The sequence below is a fragment of the Symphalangus syndactylus genome, chromosome 4 (genome assembly GCF_028878055.3).
Source record: "Symphalangus syndactylus isolate Jambi chromosome 4, NHGRI_mSymSyn1-v2.1_pri, whole genome shotgun sequence".
Taxonomy (NCBI): Eukaryota; Metazoa; Chordata; class Mammalia; order Primates; family Hylobatidae; genus Symphalangus; species Symphalangus syndactylus.
Window position 1 is genome coordinate 98,593,035 of NC_072426.2, and position 23,998 is coordinate 98,617,032.

The 23,998-nt window shown below is 42.8% G+C and overlaps 1 protein-coding gene across 32 annotated transcripts in view; it reads right to left on the reverse strand.

The window, feature by feature from the left end:
* KAT6B (lysine acetyltransferase 6B) overlaps window positions 1-23,998 on the reverse strand; it is a 207,130-nt gene continuing 183,132 nt past the window's right edge. For all 32 annotated transcript variants that reach the window (XM_063637453.1, XM_063637441.1, XM_063637455.1 and 29 more), the window contains 5 exons: window positions 11,589-11,820; window positions 11,117-11,276; window positions 10,177-10,521; window positions 7,171-7,462; window positions 1-3,949 (listed from right to left, as the gene is read on the reverse strand). In XM_063637453.1, coding sequence (XP_063493523.1) covers window positions 1,383-3,949; window positions 7,171-7,462; window positions 10,177-10,521; window positions 11,117-11,276; window positions 11,589-11,820 — 3,596 coding nt within the window. In that variant the 3' untranslated portion in view covers window positions 1-1,382. The remainder of the gene's footprint in view (window positions 3,950-7,170; window positions 7,463-10,176; window positions 10,522-11,116; window positions 11,277-11,588; window positions 11,821-23,998) is intronic.

Below are 23,998 nucleotides of genomic sequence, written 5' to 3' on the forward strand. Positions count from 1 at the left end.
TCCAATTTACACTAAATAATTTATTTTCCCAAAATGTGTATGTGTTCTGAGGCGTGACACATGATACAGTTCCATTGGTCATTCTCTATCAATCATAATATGACAGGACACAAGAGGCTAAAAATGGCTCATCATAATTTATTTTATGTTAAAATGTACAGCTTTTTTTTGTTTGTTTTTTGTTTTTTTGAAGTGACTGACTAAAAAGAGAACAGATAAATACAAGAGTGTTGCTGGATCCTATTTTATACAAGGATTACGCCTCTCCTGCTTGGCCCTTACTGTCACCCTGTACAGGTACAAAGGCTACAAAAAAGGAAGCAATATAAACAGACACAAATAACTTTTTTGCTTTTTTACATGCGATTTGTAAGCTTAGTTTGAGCTATTCACAAGCTACTTTTCTATTTTTCCTTAAAAAATAACTCCAATATTTTATAAAGATAGAAAAATCTACAGATGGAATGAAAATGTAAAGTTAGAGGCATTTCCATAAAATAGCAACTTTACACCAAATTCACTATTTTTTTTTAAATCCTGCCAAGTATTTGGACATATATGAAATGTTTCAAAACCTGACAGATAAACACTGAGATATGCTTCATTCAATAAACAGAAGTCTGCATTTATAAAACAGAAAGCTGCCTTTTTTCCCCAAAGAAATCTGTCACCAAAATGGAAAAGGGTCTCAACTTTACACCAAACATTTAGCAATAAAACCCTTTTGACTAACCAAATGGGAATAGCTTTTATAGCTCTTTACAGTTTTATAATTAACAAAAATATAGTTTTTTTTAAAACCCTCAAATTAGGGCACCCTAATCAAGGCAAAAAACTTAAGAAATGGCTTACTGTTAGCACAACACTTGTACAGTACTACAAAATGCACTGTCACTAACAAAGACATTAGCGGCATGCTGAAGTGTCACCTTAAACAAAATATACAATAACTGAAATACTAAAGGCATTTACATGGAGTGGACAGGGAAGGGAAAAAAAAAGCTCTAGGTTCAATATTAAAACAGATAATTCTGGGGGGGGGGGCTTGATATCCACATTGTTTAACAGAAGCAGGCACAACAAGTGGCTGCCTCCAAATTGTAGTCCAAAGAGAGGCCTTCCTTTGCAGAGAATTTTGTATAAAAGTAACAGAAATGAAGGTACCGAAAAAAAAGAAAAAAGAAAAAGGAAAAAAAGAAAAACAACTTGTATAAGGCTTTCTGCTGCATACAGCTTTTTTTTTTTTTTTTTAAATAAATGGTGCCAACAAATGTTTTTGCATTCACACCAATTGCTGGTTTTGAAATCGTACTCTTCAAAGGTATTTGTGCAGATCAATCCAATAGTGATGCCCCGTAGGTTTTGTGGACTGCCCACCTTGTCTACCTTCTCATGTAGGAGCCATTGAGAGACTGTTTGGACATGCCTGTGTTCATGTAGCCGTGATGTCCGGGGGCCGTGTACATCATGTTACCGTGGGGTGGGGTCTGCATTGGCTGCTGGGCATATGGCTGGGTGCCCATCATGCCCATCTGCATCTGCATAGGGTATTGGGGTGTTTGATTCATATAGCCATGATTGCTGTGGTAGCCACTGTTCATCATTGGCTGGGACATGCTGTACCCATTCATGGCGTTGAGAGTGTTCATGTTCATGTTCACAGAGTTGACATTGTAGGCTGGGGCTGGCATCAGGTTCACACTCATGTTCATGCCTCTTTGCATCGTTAAAGTCCGTGCAGGACCCTGCATGGCCACAGTCTGGGAGCGCCCATAGATTTGTGACTGATGGGTGGCAGCGGCTGGTGACAGAGACGCTGACTTGGTTCTCATGGAGACGTGGCCCTTGCTGGCAATCTGGGTTTGCAGTCTTTGGCTGTGAGAGATGCCAATATTTGATGCAGCCATGTTCCGCTGCAAAAGAGGCGGCGGCAGATTCATTGGAGGAGGAGTCAGGTTGGGGGGTGGGGTCATGGTAGCTTGTGCTTGGGGTCCCCCAGGGACGGAGTGTGGAGACTGAGAAAGCTGAACAAGCCCTGTGTTACTTAATGGTGTGGACAAAGAGGCACTGTTTGCATAGGAAGTCACAGCAGCGGAATGGCTGTAAGGCAATGAATGATCAATAAGTGTATTAGTTAACTGCTGCAGTTTGGCAAGGCTGAAGGTGGCTGACGGCTGTGGGTAATGCCCAGCCCCAAAATCACTCTGACCCATTCGCTCGTATAAGCCAATGTTGGCGTTGCCCGTCTCAGGGATTTCAGCCAGCTGCATGGGTGGGGTGAAGTTAGCAGCCATGCTGCACTGAGCCAGCTGCTGGCTGCTGCTCGGAGGCCTCTCCACCACACAGCCTTGAGGAGACTTGACGCTGCAGGTCGGAGGGGAGCTGATGCTGGTTTGCTGCAGCATGCTGCAGCTCCCGCTGATGTTGGACATCTGCTGGGTGACAGCACAGCTGCTCTGTGTCAGACTGCTGGAGGTGAGGTTGCTATAGGAGCAGCTGTTCTGTGAAGAGCCGTTTCCACAGATGCTGCCTCCCATAGTAGAATCGTAGCTGCTTGGGTTTTCGTAGTTCTCAGTTGTGCTCTCGATACTGCCCAGGTCACTAAATCCACTGTCTACGACTTGCTGTGAATGATCTGAAACTGATGGGACATCCATCATGGGACTGGTTTCCATGTTCTGCAGAGATGGTACTGAGATGGCACTTTGATCTGGGCTGATTTGGGCATAGCTGTTTTCCAGAGCAGGGACACTTGGGCTGTTGACAGAACGTACGGACTGGCCAGGATGGGAGTGGACGGATGAAACCGGGCTACTGTGGTCCGACTGTTGGCAATCGTCGAGCGTGGCGGCAATCTGTGGACTTTGGTCTGCACGGGTGTAGTTCTGTAGGCTTCTACAGGCCTCTTGAGTCTCGGCACAATCCTGAAAGGTGTCGTCCTGTTCGTTGCTCTCCTGGGTCAAAGACTGAACTGCCTGGACGGTCTCAGAGTCTATTTCCATGGTTGCTGGGTTTCCCTCTTTGAAATCTGTATCGACTTCTTTGCTGTTCTTTTGGTCCTGCTTCTGTGCCTGTTCTCCCGGGGGTGGCTCCTCGTCAGATTCAGGTACGGCTTCAGGGTCCCCAGCAAGCTCCTTGGGCTCACTGTTACAAGAAGCTGTCAGGTCGACGCCACAGTCCACTAAGACCTCTGGGTTCGAGTGACCAGGCTGCACATTAAGGTCTAAAAAAGCCTCCTGGTTTTCCAGTACTTCTTTGAAGCTTTCTCTGGGCAGCTCTTCCTTCTCCACTTCGGCAGACTCCATGTGGCTGTCATCCTCGTCATCGGCATCATGGTCCTCGTTGTGAGATGGCTCTTCATCCTCTTCCTCCTCCTCTTCGTGATCATCCAAACGTGCAGAGTCTTCTTTTTCCGTGGAGATTTCTGGTTCCTCTTTTTCTTGGCTTTTAGCATCATCTGGATCTTTTTCTACATTTCCTCCTCCTCCTCCTTCTTCTTCTTCCCCTTCCTCTTCTTCCTCTTCTTCCTCTTCCTCCTCCTCCTCCTCCTCTTCCTCTTCCTCAGGTTTGATGAGATCATCTTCTGGTTTTTCACCTGGTGATGTGTTTGGACTTACAGGGGCACATGTTTCTTCCCTTCTGTTTTCCTCTTGAGGCAGCAGGGCTTCCCCATTTTCCTTGACCTCCTCCTCAATCCTGATGGGACTGGGGCTGGTTTTGCCTTCTGAAGTCTCCTTCTGTTCTTCCACTGTTACCTGCTCATCAGGCTCCATGGGTGTTTCTGGCGGGGTGTACAAATTCAGTTTAAATCCGGTCTTCCTCTCTTTGTTTTGCCTCCACTTAGATAGACCTCGCTTTGTTCCTTTTGGCCACACTTGTTTGCACTTTAGAGGTTCGGGATTGTCTTTACTGCCTTCTTTCAAGTTACTTGAATCATCATTCATATTGTCTTAGTGAAGAGACAAAAAGGGGAAGGAAGAAAAACAGTCTTAGAAAGCATAACCATGGGCAACTTAAATTCATTCCTCTAAATTAATTAGCAAACACTGCTTTCAATTTGGCATGTTAAGAGTTGATGGTAAAGACATAATCAAGGCTAATGTGTAATAATAATATTGTGGTATAAACCAAGTAAATAACCTAGGCCTGGGAAAGTAACATATTGGGAACACATGGATATAGGCAATGCTAATATGCTTATTTGAGTTTAATGAACAAGACATTCTCTGATGCAAAAGCCTAGAGTTCCACAGTGTAAAAAAAAAAAAAATCAATTTGAACATTTACAAATTAGGAAATATAGGGGAAAGGAATTAATGCTAGCTTATATACAAATCATTACTGCCCTGGAAAAATGACTAGAAGCCTTAACTCTCATATCTACCTAGAGAAAGTAAACCTCTGTTTGTGGACATTTATAGGATGTAAATGATCTTGGATGACATGATTTATTTACTTTGATTTGAATGTTCTCTCTGGCATAAAAATAAGCTGTGTACCTCTGAAACAAATCAGTAAATAACTAAATACCCAAAACAAATGCATTTGTAATCATCATTATTAGGATCATCATTTTGGCATGATACAAACTACAATGTAATTACTAGCAAATTCCTGAACATTTAAAATACAGGTATTCTTTTTAATGCTAATTCTGTCCACACTGAATTCTGGATCAGTATGTTGCTGATGTAAGGTTTGCATATTAAAGACACTTAGAAACAAACCATAATTGTGAAGTTCATTTCAGTTCAGGTGAGCTTATTTTTACTGAACCTATAGGCACATGTGAATATAAATGTAAATATGTACATATTTATATAAGCAGATGAATAGCTATATACATATTAATAAATATATATTAATAAATATAGGCATGAAGCACCCAAGTATTCTTACGATCTTTAGATTACACCAATCTTCTAGAATCAGTGGTCAATTTAAAGGAAAAGCTTTTTATACAGAACAATAGTCTTATTAGAAACTCTATTTTGCAGAATAAAAATAAGATCTCACAATCATCATAAAACAGAAGAGAGTGAGTTCTAGTCCAACTGGTGGATAGCACAGTAAGCACTGGCTGATTTAGGTAATAAAAGGATTATAGATAAATTTACCTGCAAGTATTACATTCAAACTGACCAGCTGAAAAGAACACACATGTGATGTAGAATGGTTCCTTGAGAAGTGCCGAGTACCATGCCTGAGTTAAGAAACATCTCAGGACATTTCTATGGTAACAGCCATGCCAGTACCCCCGGATCCCACATTCTTTTTATTTTTGAGACGGAGTCTTGCTCTGTCGCCCAGGCTGGAGTGCAGTGGCATGATCTCGGCTCACTGCAACCTCTGTCTCCCAGGTTCAAGCGATTCTCCTGCCTCAGCCTCCCAAGTAGCTGGGATTACAGGCATGCATCACTATGCCCGGCTAATTTTTTTGTACTTTCGGTAGAGATGGGGTTTCACCATGTTGGCTAGGCTGGTCTTGAACTCCTGACCTCAGGTGATCTGCCTGCCTCGGCCACCCAAAGTGCTGGGATTACAGGCATGAGCCACCATGCCTGGCTGGATTCTGCATTCTTATTCTACATGCTACTGGACCCACCAGTTTTTGTTGGAACACCTCCCAAAATCAGAAGATGAATTTTCTGACAATTATTTTTAAGAAAGAAGGACATCCTGAAAGGAATCAGGCATAATATGAGAAGACAGCCAAGAAGGGGAAATAAAGCTCATTCTCACACACAAAATGATCGCTCACCACAGTTTGTTGTTATTTGTTTAAAAAAAAAAAAAACCCAAAGAATAAGGCTTGGTTTCTCTATACCCAGGGTAAGAAGTCATTCCTTCAGCAAAATACTGTATGCAGGAATAGCATTTCTGTGAACTAAGAAAGTCAAGAAGATGCTTGCATATGTTCTTAAAACTGTGGCTTTTCAAAAGCTAGAGTGATCCTGTGGTTCCCAGGGAAATGAGATGGCCTGTTCCCCAGATTAGAGTAAGTTCTGAATAGAGTCATCTCGGCCAGGGAAGAGAGAGAGTATACCATAAACCCTCATGATTCAGCTGGGAGCACACATTCTCAACCTGACAGGCAAGGATGGGTGCTTTTAAAGATGATTCACTGCTGTTCAGTATATTTTTTAGAGGATGGGATAGAGGTGTGCCTGTCAATTTAAAAGGAAAGTCAGTTTACTGATTTCTATGTTATGCAATATTATCAAAGCGAATATTGATGTGTGGGTAAGTTTAGATGGTTCTTTTTTTTTTTTTTTGAGAAAGGGTCTCATTCTGTCACCCAGGCTGAACTGCAGTGGCACGATCATGGCTCACCCTGAGCTCAGGTGATCCTCCCACCTCAGCCTCCCAAGTAGCTGGGACTATAAGCGTACACCACCACTCCTGACTAATTTTTGTGTCTTTTGTAGAGATGGGGTTTTGCCATGTTGCTCAGGCTGGTCTCAAACTCCTGGGCTCAAGTGATCCACCTGCCTCAGTCTCCAAAAGTGCTGAGACTACAGGTGCACACCACTACATCTGATTAATTTTTGTATTTTTTGTAGAGAAGGGGCTTTGCCATGTGCCTAGGTTGGTCTCAAACTCCCGGGCTCAAGTGATCCACCTGCCTCAGCCTCCCAAAGTGCTGGGATTACAGGTGTAAGCCATCATGCCCAGCTTAGTTTAGATGAATCTTTATAGTAGTATATACGACGACACTACTGATTATAAGATGTACTATTGATTTACTAATATTTGTTTTCTAGGAAAAAAAGAAACGATTCCATTCAATGCTCACATTGATAATAATATATACCTTGATTTCAGAAATAACTAAATGTGAAAAAAAAAGTACATATTAGAATCAAAGAAATGTAATGTGTTTCTTACCAACAGGCTTCAAAGTTTTTGGGGATAAGCCAATTTCTGGTAAGTAAGATGAACCCACCTAGAGGAATGTTCTGGCCTTAGAAGTTGTTTAACATAAAATCCAATTCCAGGAAGAAGGGAGAGAAGCTTGTAAGGATGGGAAAGGGCAGATGGGCACTTGCTCCAGGTGCATCAGCACCACTTCTCAGGTGCCTCTGGGCATCACGCCAGAGGCCTGCTCTTTGGCACCCAGTCAGATACAGACATTCTCAAGGGTAAGGTTTTTATCATTCCTCTACTTACTTCTACAAGGGTCAGCATTCTTGAAGCAATGATTGTCTTTTCCTTCCTCTTCCTCTGTTTGTCTTTTCTTCCCAGGCTGATGTTGGAATGCTTTTCTCAGGACTGGCTTCCTGCCATCTTCCTCCACTTCAATCTCACAGGTAGGCTCCAGCTGTGGCATTGGCCTCTCTTCATCTGAGTTGTCAAAGGGCTCATTCAGTACTTCTGTCGTCTCTGAAATGGTCTCTGTTGTTACACTGCTGTTGATCCTCCTGCGTTTACGACCCCTTTTCTTCTTTAGTACAAAAGGCCTCTGAAATTAATTCCAAACATAACACATAAGAGCTCATGAGAAATTAAATGGTTGAGTCGATATGCAGTAGACATGTACTGAACACGTGTCTGAGAATCTTACACGTAGAGACTTCTGTAATGCCTTTGTACTTAACCTTCCATTTGATGTCTAACATCCCTCTCGGGCTCCAACTACACAGGCAAGTGTTTTCCAAATAAAACAGTTGTTTACTCAAGCAGATGCTTTGAGAGCGAACATCCTAGCAGCTTGACTGGAGATTTTAAAAACTAAGCTTTGCTTTTCTAGCATATATTTTTCCAATGGTACTTGCTGGCTTCAATATTCCTCACATCACAGACATTTAAGGTCATCACAGACTCTAATGTCTTTATAAATGGTGCCATAATTAACTAGCCACTGGGTTAACCCATTTAATACTTGATAACTTTTGAAGGAGCACCCACTATATGGACAGCACTGGGAAATATGATACAAGACCAATCTACTTTTTCTCATTCCATAGGACTTCAGGAGCTATGAAAAGGAAAGGAAAGGTACTTGAAGAAAGGAATACTGTTTAAAATGTTAACAGAGTCCAGTATTGGTGGCTGCTAAGATGTGAGCAACTGATAACCTGGCAAAATATTTTAACAGAAGGCATCTAAAAATGTTAAAGACATGCCAGATGTCTTATTTGTATGATATAAAAATATTTCTTTTATTTTTCTTTTTTGTACAGACAGGGCTTTGCCATGTTGCCTAGGCTGGTCTCGAACTCCTGAGCTCAAGTGGTCCACCCGCCTTGGCCTCCCAGAGTGCTGGGATTATAGGCGTGAGCCACCGCACCTGGCCTAAAAATATTTTTTCTGTTTGCACTAAAGGTTGGCACAAATGACCCTCCATAATTGTAATTATAAAATATTTTTCCCCCAGCAAAAAAGTTTTTAATGACACAAAATTCAAATAGAGGAATAGCAGGAATTGCTGCTAAGATGTAATTGTTGCCCCCCAAATTATTGAAAATACACTGCAAAGAAAGGTTCAATATGCTTGGTTAAAAGCTAACCTTCATGTAAACTGTATTCAATAATTGTTATTATTATTTTAAAAATATTTATTTATTTTTTACAGAGACAGTCTTGCTTTGTTGCCCAGGCTGGTCTTGAACTCCTGAGCTCAAATGATCCTCCTGCCTCAGCTTCCCAAAGTGTGGGGATTATAGGCGTGAGCCACTGTGTCTGGCCTCCAAGAATTCTTGTGTCTTACTTTTGTTAACGCTCTGAATGCTCACTGAAGCACACACGTAGCGGGTTAATCATATTCTATAATTTAACATTTATGGTTATTATTCCCTCCAGTCTGCCTGCCCTCTTTAATCCACGAGAATTTTCCCTAATATGAGGGAAGCCAAGGTAGAGAACTGGTTTTCTTCAGGTTGAGTCCAGTTCAGATCATGCCTTGGATGATTCTGGTTTTTGATAGTTTTAGAACAAGTTTCTTTTATTATATATACAACACATGAATACACACTCCTCCTAAGAAATGGAAACATTATTCTTAAGCCTGAAGTCTACTTTGTGGGATGCTCCTTTCTACCACCTCCCCATGGAGACCCTTCCAGAAGACTGCCAGGCCTAGAAGAGCGCTGAGCTGGGAGTTAGAACAGCAAGTTCCCTAACAGATGCCACAGCGGATGGCCTTGGGGCAGAGCCTTAGCTTGTATTGTGATATCTCTATCAGTCTTGGCTCTCCTCTATGTCCCAGATAGATACTGAAGACAAAGATATCAGATCTGGGTGAGCAGTTACCTAAAAACAAAGTCAATTCTTTACTTTCTGTACCATTGGAGATGATATGGTCTATCTAGAGACACCACTGGGCTACTAAGATCTGAGAAGATTCAGTAATACGCAGTAGGCCACAAATGCAAAATATCACCATCAAAATTAAGGGCCTAAAATGCTTTCTAACAATTCTGTGCCAAGAACAAGAGAAAGAAACAGCATGAAGAGCACTGGGCTTGGAGTCTGTTTTGTTTTGAGACAGAGTTTCGCTCTTGTTGCCCAGGCTGGAGTGCAATGGTGCGATCTCGGCTTACTGCAACCTCTGCCTCCCTGGGTTCTCCTGCCTCAGCCTCCCAAGTAGCTGGGATTACAGGCGAGTGCTATCATGCCTGGCTAATTTTTTGTATTTTTAGCAGAGACGGGATTTCAACACGTTAGCCAGGCTGGTCTCGAACTCCTGACCTCAGGTGATCTGCCCACCTCGGCCTCCCAAAGTGCTGGGATTATAGGCGTGAGCCACTGCGCCCAACCCAGGCTTAGAGTCTTGAGCACACATTTGGTTCTGCTTCCATCTCTAATGAGTCATATGACCTTAGAGAAGTCTCCTGGCCTCTAGGTCTTGGAGGGTGGCTTAAGTGGTCTCTGGGGCCCCTTTCTGTTGTCATAAACCTCAGTTACTCTACTCCTGCAGACCAGCAGGTGGCAGCGACTACTAGACTAGGAGGCTGGCCTGTCCCTGGTTTCCTGTCACAGCACTAACAAACCTCAAAAGTAAACATAATCATGACTGTGAGATAAACGATTATGATATATGAGCAGCGGGACTGGGTACACATAAACTACGACTAAAGAACAGAGAGTGAAACAAATACTAATAGACAGAATGTCTGCAATGACAAATAAGATTTGATTGAAGGTGACTCACAGAAAATCTAAACAGACACCTACCTTTCTCTTTATGGCAACTGACTGTGGTTTCGTCAATCTTGGGGGAGAGCTTTGAATATCTTCTTCTTCTTCCTCTTCTTCCTCCTCTTCATCCTCTTCCTCTTCTTCCTCATCCTCCTCTTCCTCCTCCTCCTCATCCTCCTCCTCCTCCTCTTCTTCACTGCTCTCTTTAGACAGCTCCAGCAGCTGCCCTCGCTCCCCTGTGACTGGCCGGCTCTCCGGGGAATGCAAATATTTATTTTTTGATTGTACTTTTGCAGGTGATTGCCTACTGTTAGCTCTAGTTGACAGGATTTCTTGTTCCTCCTTCTCCCAGCAGCTAGCTTGTTCCATTAGCCGCTCAGCCTAAGTGGGGAGGGTAAAAATGGTGGCCAGTGAGAGGGCAGTTACACAGCCAGAGCCTCTGAGGATCAATGGCAAAGTGTCTCTAAGTCGGTTCTGATCAGGACAGCCAGCCAGCCAAGCACATTCCAGCTGCATCATCTCAGGAACCTTTTGCATCAGTTAGGATAACAAATCAAAGAAGATTGGGTTTCATGGGATATTTAGCAGTATTAATGATGCAGCGAATTGATTTGAGTCCTTTATCACTACATTACATGCTCACTGGCATGGAGCACTTTAAGCAAGTTCATAAACACAAAGAATCGATTGACACTGCAGCCTTGGAGCTCAGCACTGAATTTGATCTGATTACATGCTCTCAGTAGTGAAAAATGCTGCTTTGTAATCAATGATAAATGTTTCATTTTTCATACTCAATTCAATAAAATTATCATGTCTTACCATGCAACCTCAGTTAGGATAAATTAGTGCCATATCATTTCACATGCTATCTCTACATAACCAAGCTTTTGACAACGATCTTAATGACTTTCTTAGCTTAAGAATGTTACAAGATCGAAGTTACACAACTTAGGATGATAAAGACAATCATTACCTCTTTCTCAGCTTCTCGCTCTTCTTCAGACACTGCAGCATTAGAAATTAAAATTGGGGTCCACCTCAGACTGTCTGGATCAAGTTCATTGGCTCTGGAACAGGTTTTCAGCTTTTCCATGTGGCTCAATATCAACTTTTCCCGTCTAATGATGACAAACCTGTAATGTGATAAGGCAGAACAAGATGTAATCACAAGCTGAAATTTCACTTCAGCTTCACATACGGACATATGCTAGCACTAATGTTATCTGGGTTAGGAAAAATCAGAAAGCATCTCAATGAGAGGGTACAGAACACTGGAATCCAACCAGCAAAAAAGTGTCATTTCATGTGTTATTTTTAGGAGAAAAGGTTTGATAATACTGTTAGGGAACCTCAATCTTTAACTGGAATGAATGCACCTATCTCCAGGGACCCTTTCTGGTGTGGGATGCCTGAGCCATGGAGCTGCCCAGGGTCCCAGGACTCACCTGCCATCTCTCTTGTCGATCATGTGGAGGTGCTGCAGAGTGGTGGCAATGTCATGTGGGCACATGCCCGTCGCTCTGCTAATTGCTTTGATGCTGATGTGCCTCTCATGGTGGTGGTAGAGATACTCCAAGATGACGCTCTTCCAATATGCCAGGTAGGAGAGACGGCCCAGATCGGAGAGAGGCTTTTCAGGAGACCCTGCTTGGCCTTCTCTTCTAGAAAGCAAATAGCCTAGGGCAGAAAAAATAAATGGGCATTCCTCACTGTGGCATTCCCAGAGCTTAGAACAGGAGCCACTAGAAATAATATGAGTAGTGACAAGGTAAAAACATCACAACACAGAAGTGCATTTGCTTTAGCAACGTAGCCTCTTCCCAGTTACAGTGATTTGATCTCCGTGAAGTTTATGCTCCTGAATCTTTGACAGTGGCACTCTAAGTCAATTCACGCAGCTAGCAGCAGCATTCCAAACACATATTGTGGCATATTTAACAAAGTCTAAAAGCTATGGTTGAAGACATTACTCCTGCTAAGTCTCAACATCTAAGTCTCCCACAGCTTTAGATTCTTTCAAAAACGAAATGTCAGGCACTTACTCAGAAATCCTGTCAAGGGACCACCCCCAACATTAATGGGCAAGTTGTTTTCCACAGGAAGGACCTAATGACCATTTGACAGCTGGGTCTTAATAAAAAGAGAAGGACCTCTGTTGACTCAGAGTCTATATTGCTTGCTACATTTAACTAGCAGGTTGATCTGAAGCTTTGTTTTAGGACTAATAAAAGAATACCTTTCAAGTCAACTGCTGCAACTCACATCAGCTCCACTAGCTCTATTTTCACCTCTTTCATAGAAATTAATTTACAATCCAATCCCAGAACATTGCTCCTACAAATTAAGACAAAACAAAACAAACTCCTTAAAACAACCTATTGCATGTATGCTCAGAAAATCCCCCACCATCTTAAGCTTTTGAACGCATTTTACAGCATTACTGTGAAGGTTCCTTGGCAAAGGAACTTTAAAAATGAAAAAAAAAAAAAAAAAAGAAACCAGCCCTTTAAATCCACTTGAAGGTAATGAATGAAAGCTGGCGGCTGTCTCGGTAATTAAGAGCCACTTATGGAGTAGAAAAGAAATGCTATAAGCTAATGATGTCTACCTTGCTCTAATTATCTATTTCAACAGCCTCACCTTCATCAACTTCCTAAGTTTAAACAAACATCAACCACATACAGTAGGTGGCAGCAATGACAAAATCATACTGCTCTGTAAACCACCCAAATCTTCAGCATTTTTCTTCTTTATCTACATTTCCAAAATGGCTGCATTCTCAAGAATTTCCTCAATTTTAGGGTTATTTTTTGTTAAAGAAGAAATCAATGCCTCTGATGCATTTTCCTGCGTCTCAAAATCACTGCAAATACAGTAATGCAGAAATACAAAACAAGAATCCAGCCTGAACCCTCGAAGGGTATAATCACAGCATTTTGCATTTTGATGGCTTTAATCTGAATGCCATTATGAAGAATAGGCGTAAATTTAACTTCAGGTTTTGCTAAGGTCTTTTGACTTACTTGTCTCTTTAACCCATGTTTAAGTGCAAAGTATTTGACTGAATGCAAACAAGCACCGCAACATTTTACAGTGAAACCACTGTCTACATGTAATTTGGCAGCAGACTGGGGCTTTCAATAGCAGTGTGTCAGGAATGCTAACACAGTGATGGCCACTGTGCCGAAGCCAGCCCATATTGTGTCCTGTCAACACGAAGAAGAGCTCTCTATGTCTCTGTGTTGCCAGAGTACGAAGGGAGCCCACACCTCAGAATACAGATAATTGGCACATCCGTCACCTGCCTCCAAAGTGCTTGGCACATGCTGAGAAATGTACTCTGGAGGCTGGGGGGTCCCAGCTTTGTACTCCTGGGGGGTGAGAACCATAGAGCCGTGGATATAGAACCATCCCTTTTTGTCCATGAGATCCCACAATTAAAAGTCCCCTGCAGTGAGTGTGAAAGTCCCCAGGTCCTCTACTGGTGCTTATTTGAATCTAGCAGTCAAGGACAGAAAGCCCCACTCCTCTCAGCCTTGCTGAAAGAATTCTGTACAACCAAAGTGTTCATACCAAGGTGGTATGTGCCACCCAATACCTTATGTCCCCCACTATGATGGGCCAGCTTACCCAGCAGCACATGTGTTCCTTTGTTCTGTCTCCCCGCTACAGTCCCTAATCTGGAAGGCAGCAGCAGCCAGCATCAGAAAACCCACGCTTTCTGCAGCTGTTCGTGCTTTCACACCCTGAAGTGGTGCACACACACCCTGTCAGGGCCTGAGCCTAAATGGGTTAGGCCACTCAAACTAGCAGGCAACTTGCAGTCCATGGGGAACATTTAGGCATAAACCTTTTAGCACCTGCTACTCCTACCATGTTAAGTGGCTGTCTCCTGGGACACTCCCTTGGACATAGACTTCAGGCTATGACTGTTAGTCACGGAAGAGTCCTGGGGAGGTGGCAGCAGGGTGATCAGCCCTGATGGGCATGGGTACACTGAAAGCCCAGTGGTCTTTTTCAGCAAACACCCTTGCACTGTGCTTGCAAAGGCCAGGAGAAAGCAGGGAGTGGCCAACACCTGCCAGGAGGCCATGCTTCCCTGGGTGCTGGAAAGAAGACAACTGCAAACCCAAGCTCCAGCCAGAGCACAGCAGGCGGGTGTGCAGGGATGACGTGCACCAACACTGCAGACTGCACAAGGCCACTATCCGAAGGGACCCCTGCATGGCTTGCAGTGGGTTTTTCCCTCTCCTCTCTGACTCATGAGACCCTCAAGGAACTAATAATAGCAGGAACTGGCACTTATGCCAGGAGCCATTTGGAAGTCCACAAAGTCTACTCATGTAAGAGAAAACAGAATCCATCAAAACGATCAAAATGAACAAAGATACATTTCTGATTCCTTACTACTTAAGTGAACTCACTTGTAATATGTTAAACTGTACAGCTTAGAAGAAAAGTGTGTGTCATGCCCACTCCACTGGCATGCCTGGCGGATGTAGGACATAATTCCATTTGAACCTGCAGCAGCACTTCCTCTCAGAAGGCTGCAGCTGGTGGCACTTCACTAATCTGACCCTCATAACATGCGATGTTTGAAAAAAGGAATTTCTTGCCACCTTTTGTTTCTTTGTACTTTTATTTTTTGAGACAGAGGCTTGCTCTGTTGCCCAGGCTGGAGTGCAATGGTGTGATTTGGGCTCGATGCAACCTCCGCTTCCCAGGCTCAAGCGATTCTCCTGCCTCAGCTTCCTGAGTAGCTGGGATTACAGGTGCCAGTGGCCATGCCTGGCTAATTTTTGCATTTTTAGTAGAGACAGGGTTTCACCATGTTGGCCAGGCTGGTCTCGAACTCCTGACCTCAATCCCTCAAGTGTTGGGATTACAGGCCTGAGCCACTGCGCCTGGCCTCTATTTTTTTTCTAGGCTCTTCACAACATAATTATGATGTAGCCCATTGAAAGAAAAATTTTTGGTAAGAACATTTTACTTATTGAGTAATCATAGAGATGTGGTGGTTTAAGTTACAGCTCTTAAATTTAACTTACCAAAAAGATTCCAAATAATTGATCTAAGATGCAGGGAAATAAAAAACACTTATCTTGGCTGGGTGCGGTGGCTCATGCCTGTAATCCCAGCACTTTGGGAGGCTGAGGCGGGCAGATCACCTGAGGTCAGGAGTTCGAGACCAGCCTGACCAACATGGAGAAACCCCATCTCTACTAAAAACACAAAATTAGCCGGCCATGGTGGCGTGCGACTGTAATCCCAGCTACTCGGGAGGCTGAGGCAGGAGAATCACTTGAATCCGGGAGGCAGAGGTTGCAGTGAGCCGAGATCATGCCATTGCACTCCAGCCTGGGCAACAAGAGTGAAACTCCGTCTCAAAAAAAAAAAAAAAAAAAAAAAAGCACTTATCTTAGAAGCTGGTGTATTATCCTGAAGCATCTGAAACAAGTACAATACACCCCTGGTGAATAGATTCCCATGGTGCTCTAACACTTCTCCTTAACTCGGGATACTTTCAATAGCAAACCTCAGCTCTCCCTGGAGAAACCTGGCTGTTTCAGATGGAAAACAAAGTGATGTTTGGAGGACAAATCCCAGTAGCTGCAGTATAATTAATCGCTGGTGAAATTATTCCCTTGAACTTGTCTGTGAGCCAGAGGTGCTGGCGAACAGCACTTACTCTGTGAGTGGGAGCCTTGTAATTGAAAACGGGGTAGCCCATAAACCCCTCATCCACATTAACTATCTTGATTGTAGCAAAAGCTGGCTTCCTCTTTTGCTTTACTGGAAGTACTTATCCTAGGGAAGGTGACATCTGAGTTTCAGTATACAGGCCACATAATCAATTCAAAGGATTGTCAAGATGTCTGCTTAAAGGGAAAGGAAGAACAATGCGATTTCTATCTATAAAAAGTAAGCATTTCTAAGCTGTACTGCATGGAACCTGAGTGTGCCTCACCTCTGTTAAGCCTGAACTACTTTTAGTAAAAGAATCAAATCTCATGTTAACTAGCCCTGTGTTTGAAATGGTTAACTCTCTCCCAGGGGGAGAAAATAAAAGTGGTAGGGAGTTATCTCATGGAGACAGATCTATTAGGATAAGGAAAGAACTATCTAGACAAGGTCAAGATATGTTTTTACAGACCCAAATTCCCAAATTAAATTTAATTCACAGCATAATAACTGTAATGTTAACGCTCATTGAAAATGAAAATTCCTTCCCTTTAAACTAGGGGTATTCAAGAGTGTAAATGGACCATAGTAGAATAATGTTCTCAGGCAAGGGCATGGATAGGGACAGGGATCTCCCCCGACAGGGGCAGACACCCTCACCCCTGCACACCTCCATCTTCCACTACCTGGAACCAAACCAAACCACATGAACCTCCTCAAACACCAAAGTGTAAACTTTGGCAAGCTACTCACTCCCAACTTCCGTCTCTCTGGATTGTGTGAGTTTGGGGTCACCAGCTGCTTTTAGGGGATGATAATCTTTGAGGATTACACACTTTTCATCAGACACCTGTTTAGCTCAGCGAGTCCTGCTGAAAGGTCTGTATCAGTCGACGGCACTGGGTTTGCAAGCCTGGGAACAGACACCAGGCCAGGGATTTATGGCAGCTTTTGAGCACAGTAAGTCTGATGACTGTAACCAAGTTATCTCATGCTTGGAGATGGCAATTCACTGGTTTGTACGCTCATCTGTTCCTGGTTTCTGGTGCAGAGCAACGCTGTGACCAAGTGGATGAATGGCATGTTATCAGTTTAAATAATGACAAATGAACCTGACAGGCTATTTATATCTCCTCGTTTAAATTTTGTGGTGATTTTGCAATTAGTGCAGAAGGAAGCTGAACCTTAGTTCTCACATCATTTTAAGAGAACAGCCATGCTCTAAATGACCTGTGACCTGCCTGACATCTTACTGCTTTCCACTTATTAAAAGATATAGGTGTCTCCTTGGCAAAGATGGAAATTTTGAATTTTTCATATATTTTACATTTTAAGAGATTGGTGTTGAAACTGTGGAAGTTTAAGACCTCTCTCTCTCGTAAGTCCTATGGGCATGACATAATTATATAAGAACTTGAATAAATGCTATTTATCAAGATCTCAGTGTGGAGACCTGTGGCATCAACATCACCTGAGAACTTGCTAGAACTTTAAATTCTCAGAACCTATCTCAGACCTGCTGAATCAGGATCTTTGGTGGGGAGAGACAGAGCCCAGCATCTGTGCTTTCAGAAGTCCCCCAAGTGATTCTGATGTACCCGAGTTTGAAAACCACTGCTAGAACACTGCTCTGAAGCTGCTGGCTTTGATGAGGGTGTGGCCACTTAAGAGACAGTAGGACTAAAGAATCTCAAATAGGTGGGACCTCACTCAGCTCCTTGGATGCAAGATAACTGGAGAATGGACTCGCCAAAGCCCCACCAGACTGAAATTTGGCTAGGTCACTGAGTTGCCAAATCGCTTTGTGCAGATGTTCTACACCTCTGCTTCTCAACTTCCACTGTGCAGACAAACTAGCTCTGGTGAACAGCATGGACTCCGGTTCAGTAGGTCTGGGGTGGGGCTTGAGATTCTGCACGTCTAACAACTTCCTGTGCCATGGACCACACTTGAATAGCAATGGTTTATACTTTAAATCGGTGGTTTTCAAATGCTTTGGTCTCAGCACTCAGAGAGCTTTTGCTTATAAGGGCTCTATCTATTAATTTTACTGAGAAATTTGACAAATATTTATTAATTCATCTAAAAGATAACAATAACCCATTATGTAACTTTTTTTAAATTAAAAATACCCTATACTTTCTACAATATAAATAACATTTATAGTGAAAAGAGTGGCATTATTTTACATGTTTTGCAAATCTCTTTAACTTCTGGCTTCAGAGAAGCCAGTTAGATTCTCTCTTTCTCTCTTTTTCTTTATTTTGTTCTTTCTTTTTCAAGAAGACAGGGTCTCCCTATGTTGCTCAGGCTGGTCTCAAACTCTCAGGCTCAAGCGATCGTCCCACCTCAGCCTCCCAAAGTGCTGGGATTACAGGCGTGGGCCACCGCACCCGGCTTGCTAGATTTTCATAGATTGCTTTGGTATTGAATCTGCTGTGATATCACAGGTCATGGCATTCTGGAAAGCTCCTCTGTATACTCATAAGAAAATGAAAGTAAAAAGGAAAAAGAGTATCTTAGTACTACTTGGAAAATAATTATGACCTTGTAGACTCCCTGAACCATACTTTGAGACCATGTGCATTAAACAAAGATGAGAGTTTTTTAAAGTTGGACAACAGGGCACCCGTATTTTAAAACAATATGTCATATTGCATACAGTACAACAGATTGTGAGAGGCTCTATGGGTGGGTGGACAGCATGGGCTCTGGAGCCAGACTACCCAGAATGGAATCTGGGGTCCACCATGTACCAGTTGTGTGACCTCGGGGATTTTATTTAACCTCTCTGTGCTTCAGATCCCTCATCCATAAGATGTGAATAATAACTGGACCTAACTCTTACAGTTCTGGTAAGGATTGAGTTAATATGAAGCATGCAGAACAGTGCTTGACACATCACAGTAATCCTAATAAGTGTTAGCTATGATTATTATTCAACATATTGAATGAATCAAGTCTCAAGGTGATCATTTGGGTAACTAAATATCCTTAAGGTAGGGGAAAGAAATAAAATTTGGACAGAAGGAAAACAACAGAGACAGACTGCTCTATAGAATCAGATTGAGAAAAGCTAACTTTCTTTTCCTACTTTTGCCTGAGGAACCTAAAAACCATTCCATGGACTCAGACAGAAGCTCTCCTCTCATCCCACCCTTCCTTCCTCTCCCCTCCCCCCAGCTAACCACCCAGATATCAACTGAATTAAAGAAAGAGGCCATGAAAAAAAACTTTGCCTCAGAAGTGGTCTTAAGAAATGGCAACAAAGTTCCCAGCAAACACAGTTCTGTGCCCCCAAATTCCCTTTGGCCCCTTAGTCCTTAACTTCAAGGACTACCCTTAGGAAACGGCAAGCCCATCCAACCACAGAAACAATGACTGCTTAGGGCTTCAGCAGAGCCCAGGGACAGTCCCAAGACAGATGAAAGACTCAAATATTCGACAAGACTCAAGTGTGTCTCTGGGAAAATGGCCTGACCCAGTGAAACCCTGAGCACGGAGACAGCATGTCTTTGGGGAAGGAGGCTGGCTGCCCTGGGTCACATACCAGCCTGTTACGCTAAGCCCCTCTCTTAGATCTCTCTTCTCTGGGATCCCACAAGCTCCTCAGCAGACCTCCAGTGCTGAGCTCTTCCCCAAGGGGCCACTGATTTTTCTTACTGAATGTCCCCATCCCTTCAAGTCCATTCCAGAGTGGAATGATCTTCCTTCAACTCCCCCAGTGGAAGATGTATGGCAGGAGTGTGACTCCCCCGATGCCGTGTGGTGTGCCTGTGTCTCCGGGCTGAGATTTACCAGATGGTTCCACAGTTCTGTGGGTAGGTGTGGACTCCCTTGCGGGGGTGGTCATTCTGCAGGTCAGTCCCCCAGGGAAAGGTACAGGTGCTTAGAAAGAAAATGAACTCACAAGTAGGGCATCAGGCAGCACGAAAGGGGACTTCCCTCCCTCTGCACCGCCCCTGTCTTGAGAAGCGTGGACCTCTGTGGATGTGCTCCTGAGCCGGAGGTGCCAGGGTAGCACGTGCCACATGGAAGCAGCCTGAGGGCCAGAGACAGCTGTGTGAGATGGCATTTATATCTGATTCTCTTACCCAGTGAGATAATTAATTGCTCCTTTTTCTTTTATTTTTTGGACATGGTCTCACTCTATCACCCAGGCTGCAGTGCAGTGGTGTGATCTTGGTTCACTGCAGCCTCAACTTTCTGGGCTCAAGAGATCCTCTCACCTCAGCCTCTCAAGTAGCTGGGACAAGTGCACACCACCATGCTTGGCTAATGTTTGTATTTTTTGTAGAGATGGAGTTTCACCATGTTGCCCAGGCTGGTCTCAAACTCCTTGGCTCAAGCAACCCTCCTGCCTCGGCCTCCCAAAGTGCTGGGATTACAGGTGTGAGCCACTGCACCTGGCCTATTGCTCCTTCTTCTGTCTTCAAGTGTAGCCCAGTGGTTCTCGACCCTGCCTGCACATCAGAATCACCTGGGGCTTTAAAAAGCCACAGATGTCTGTGTTCCACCCAACCTCATGACTTGTCTGGTTTCAGATATATTATGGGTCCCAGTAAGGAAAGGGCCTTGGGGGACTATACTTGGGCCAGAATATTAAACGGGGTGCAGCACCAATTCTTCATTTTTGCCACCTCACAGGGCTGTGGTGGTAGCTGTGGTGCCTAACGAGAAATCCCAGCAGCAGGCAAATCTTCTCTGAACTGAGGCAGGGGAGGATGGCCACTCCGTAAAGAACTGTGTGGTACACTTCACAGAGTTTCATTTCATCAAACATTCAACTGAGGTGTATTTGTGAGTGTATGGTGTGTCACCACAACCGAGTTCCTGGTCTAGTGGATTAGAAGAATAAAATTTTTTTAATAAGGTGACTGACTATGATATAGATTCATCCTTCAATTTCCTTGTTAGGAAAATGAGGCACCTGCCACACAGATAAAATGATCATGGAATGAGAGATGTTATACTCTGTCAGTATCATTTATGCTCAAACTAAAATTGTTTGGGGAAGGCAAGAATTTTTAAAAATATGTTGATGTAAGAATAGCTTACCAAATTGTTGAAGTAACCAAATTGTTCACGAAGCCCATTGCCTGTCACCAAACTAAGTTAATGCTCTGATTTGTGACCCAGAGGCACTTTCAGTTAGGTAACGAAAAAGCCCCAGGGCCATGGCCTTCGGCATGACAGAAATTAGAAAGGCATGCAGAGGAAGGTCTTCCTCTTTGACCTTTTAAGTTTTCCACAGTTCAAACCACTTTTAAATTCTGGGATATTTTAGGAAAAACAAATTATTTTTAAAAATTTAAAGATGAAATAATTTGGCATTTTAAAATTATTTCCTCTCTTATAAATAGGCAAAAGTCTACCTTAGAGATTCATTAAAAAAAGAAATAGTTTTTGAAATAGAAAATAACACAATTGAAATAGAAGACAACTTAATTCTTCAGTTTTCACTAAAAGAAAGCATTTTAAATTATCTGGCTCCCCCCAGGCTTGCTCCCCAAGTTGAAACTTGGATAAAATTGTCATGTCTAAATTACAAAATTCTGGTAACAAGAACTTACCACTGAAAGGCTTAAAGATGGCAAACTTGATCGAACACATTTACACTTCAAATAAAGCGTCTGCGCCAAACAAATGACTACATGCACTTAAAATGCTTTACATTTGAGATCGTTCTCCTGCTGCGAAAACACTGCGATTGGACATTTTCCTTAACTAAACCACTAAATGCAAAAACTGAGACTTCTTCTGCCTACTTTTATAGGTCTGAGGTTCTATTGAGGCAGCTGAGATACTTCATTCTAATAGCTAGTCATCTGGTCTGGTCCAACCCCACAGACCGATGGTGGAGGGTGGGAGAGGGGTGGTATTTACATAATCATGGCAGTACTACTGATTTCAGAACCAGGTTTGGGAGACAGGATGGTTGGAATAGCAACTTGCCTTTCCATTTGCTCTCCTACAAGCCCCCTAAAATGCTGTGTGTATATGTGGAAGGGAGTGTTGTGTGTGTGTACCAGCTGTAATTTTTAAAAATAGGACAAAGTATGTTGTAATTCCAATTCTGGATGATGAGCTTTCATACAGCAAACAAAAATACACAGCAAGATTGAAGAAAGAAAAAATGAGAATACAAATCTCCTTAGAAATTTTCTTTGTTTTCAAACAAAGTACATTTCAAAAGGGAATCTGTCAGTTTTGGAGATAACTTTTTAAAATCAAAGTACAGCCCATCACCTAATCTGACTGATCAACCGCTGTTGGAAATGTAAGACAGAGAAACTGTCGCTAGTTGTCCTCAGGTTATCTAGACGAACAATCCCACTCCACTGGTCTACTTTTCATTTCGCTTATTTTTTATGTATCTCCCAAATGCTTTGAAACGTGATTTGAGGTAAGAAGCCTCTGGAGGTCAATGGTTGTGTCCCCCGGGTTATTGCTGAGGCCCCTCTGAAGCTGTGCCGCACACAGGCACCCTGGGTAGCGGCGCTAGGGTGGGAGGGGGGGCCAGACAAGTGACTGGCTGGTTTGCCCATGGACTTGGTGTCATGTAGGGACTTAGCTTTTTTTATCTGAGATGGAGTTTCGCTCTTGTTGCCCAGGCTGGAGTGCAATGGCGTGATCTCGGCTCACTGCACCACCATCTCCCGGGTTCAAGTGATTCTCCTGCCTCAGCCTCCCGAGTAGCTGGGATTACAGGCATGCACCACCACACCTGGGTAATTTTGTATTTTTAGTAGAGACGGGGGTTGCTTCATGTTAGTCAGGCTGGTCTTGAACCAGCCTGACATCAGGTGATCTGCCCGCCCCAGCCTCCCAAAGTGCTGAGATCACAGGCATGAGCCACTGTGCCCGGCCAAGGACTTAGCCTTTAATCTTAGGGAATCTTAAAGTCCAAACTGGCTACAGTAGATGTTTCTAACAAGAAAAACAAACACATATGCAGTATCGTCACCAGCAGCGTTAAAGACAGCAATGACTACCTCTTAGGTTGTAGATGACACATTTCTCTAAGCCCCTGGAATGAACCATTATTCTGTCCACTGTTTAGCTAAATTTTAGACTTCAGTAACAATACATCAATATTAGCAGAGCTTCACCACAGTATACTAATATTATCCCCATGAGACTTTATATTATGTTAATCAAAGAATCTCCATTCCACCTTCAAAGGCTTGAAATGGTTTTGTGCTATGTCCAACAGTTGAGTGCCTACTAGGTACTAGGCACTTTTCTAGTTAGGTTGTATACAGACACTCTATTTTCCAAATTTAATGAGAAAAAAAGCTCTGGGAGTTTAATTTGTTAGCTGGTATGCAACTGCTGAATGCAAGAACCACAAACTACGTAAATGACAGGAACTCAAATAGACATGTTAACAGCTAAAGTTCATTTTTAAAAAATGAATTCAATATGCTACACTGCAAGGAATCACTCACACTGCAATCATCATTTACAAATCAAAGTACAACACACATACTCATGGGGGTATATACAACTAGGTAGAAGTGTGTGATTATGGACAAGTAGACTGAAACTGTAAATTATGTAACTGTCTCTTGTAATTACCCTGCTTGAGAACTGAAACAAACTTCCTGTATAATTTTGCAAGAGAATGGAGATTGAGATACAGAATTGCTTTTTAGTTGGTTTTAACCCTTCCACAGCTATTTAATTATGTGTGATGAGGTCAAAGAAAGTTTATGCTTAATTTATGAAAAATTGGCAGGGAGGTATTTCAAAGTAAATCCTCTAAAAAGCTTCCGATTATTAATTAAATCTGGTAATTTCTCTTCCTCTTCAAGGAAGATTTATATAAATTATTAGGTAAAATAAACAATGTTTAAAACAAATTCACGGGCATCATTCATTTTATTTCCTCTCTAAAAACATTCATTATGTTCTGTAAGTTTTTAACTGGATGCAACTCAAAGGCTACAGGGATGAAAGGCTGTCTTCAGAGCATCTTCTGCTTCGGTAGAGAAAAATCTTATTAATGTCCTTAACTTCATGGAGAAAAGCTCCAGCACTGGGCGAACCCCAGGGCAGGACTCCTAGTCTATGAACAGAGAATCACCTTCTTAAGAATAAGGAAGCCTGTTTTTCCGATAAATAGCAGAGCCTCATTTCAAGACATTTTAAGTCATCCTAGCCTTTTTCT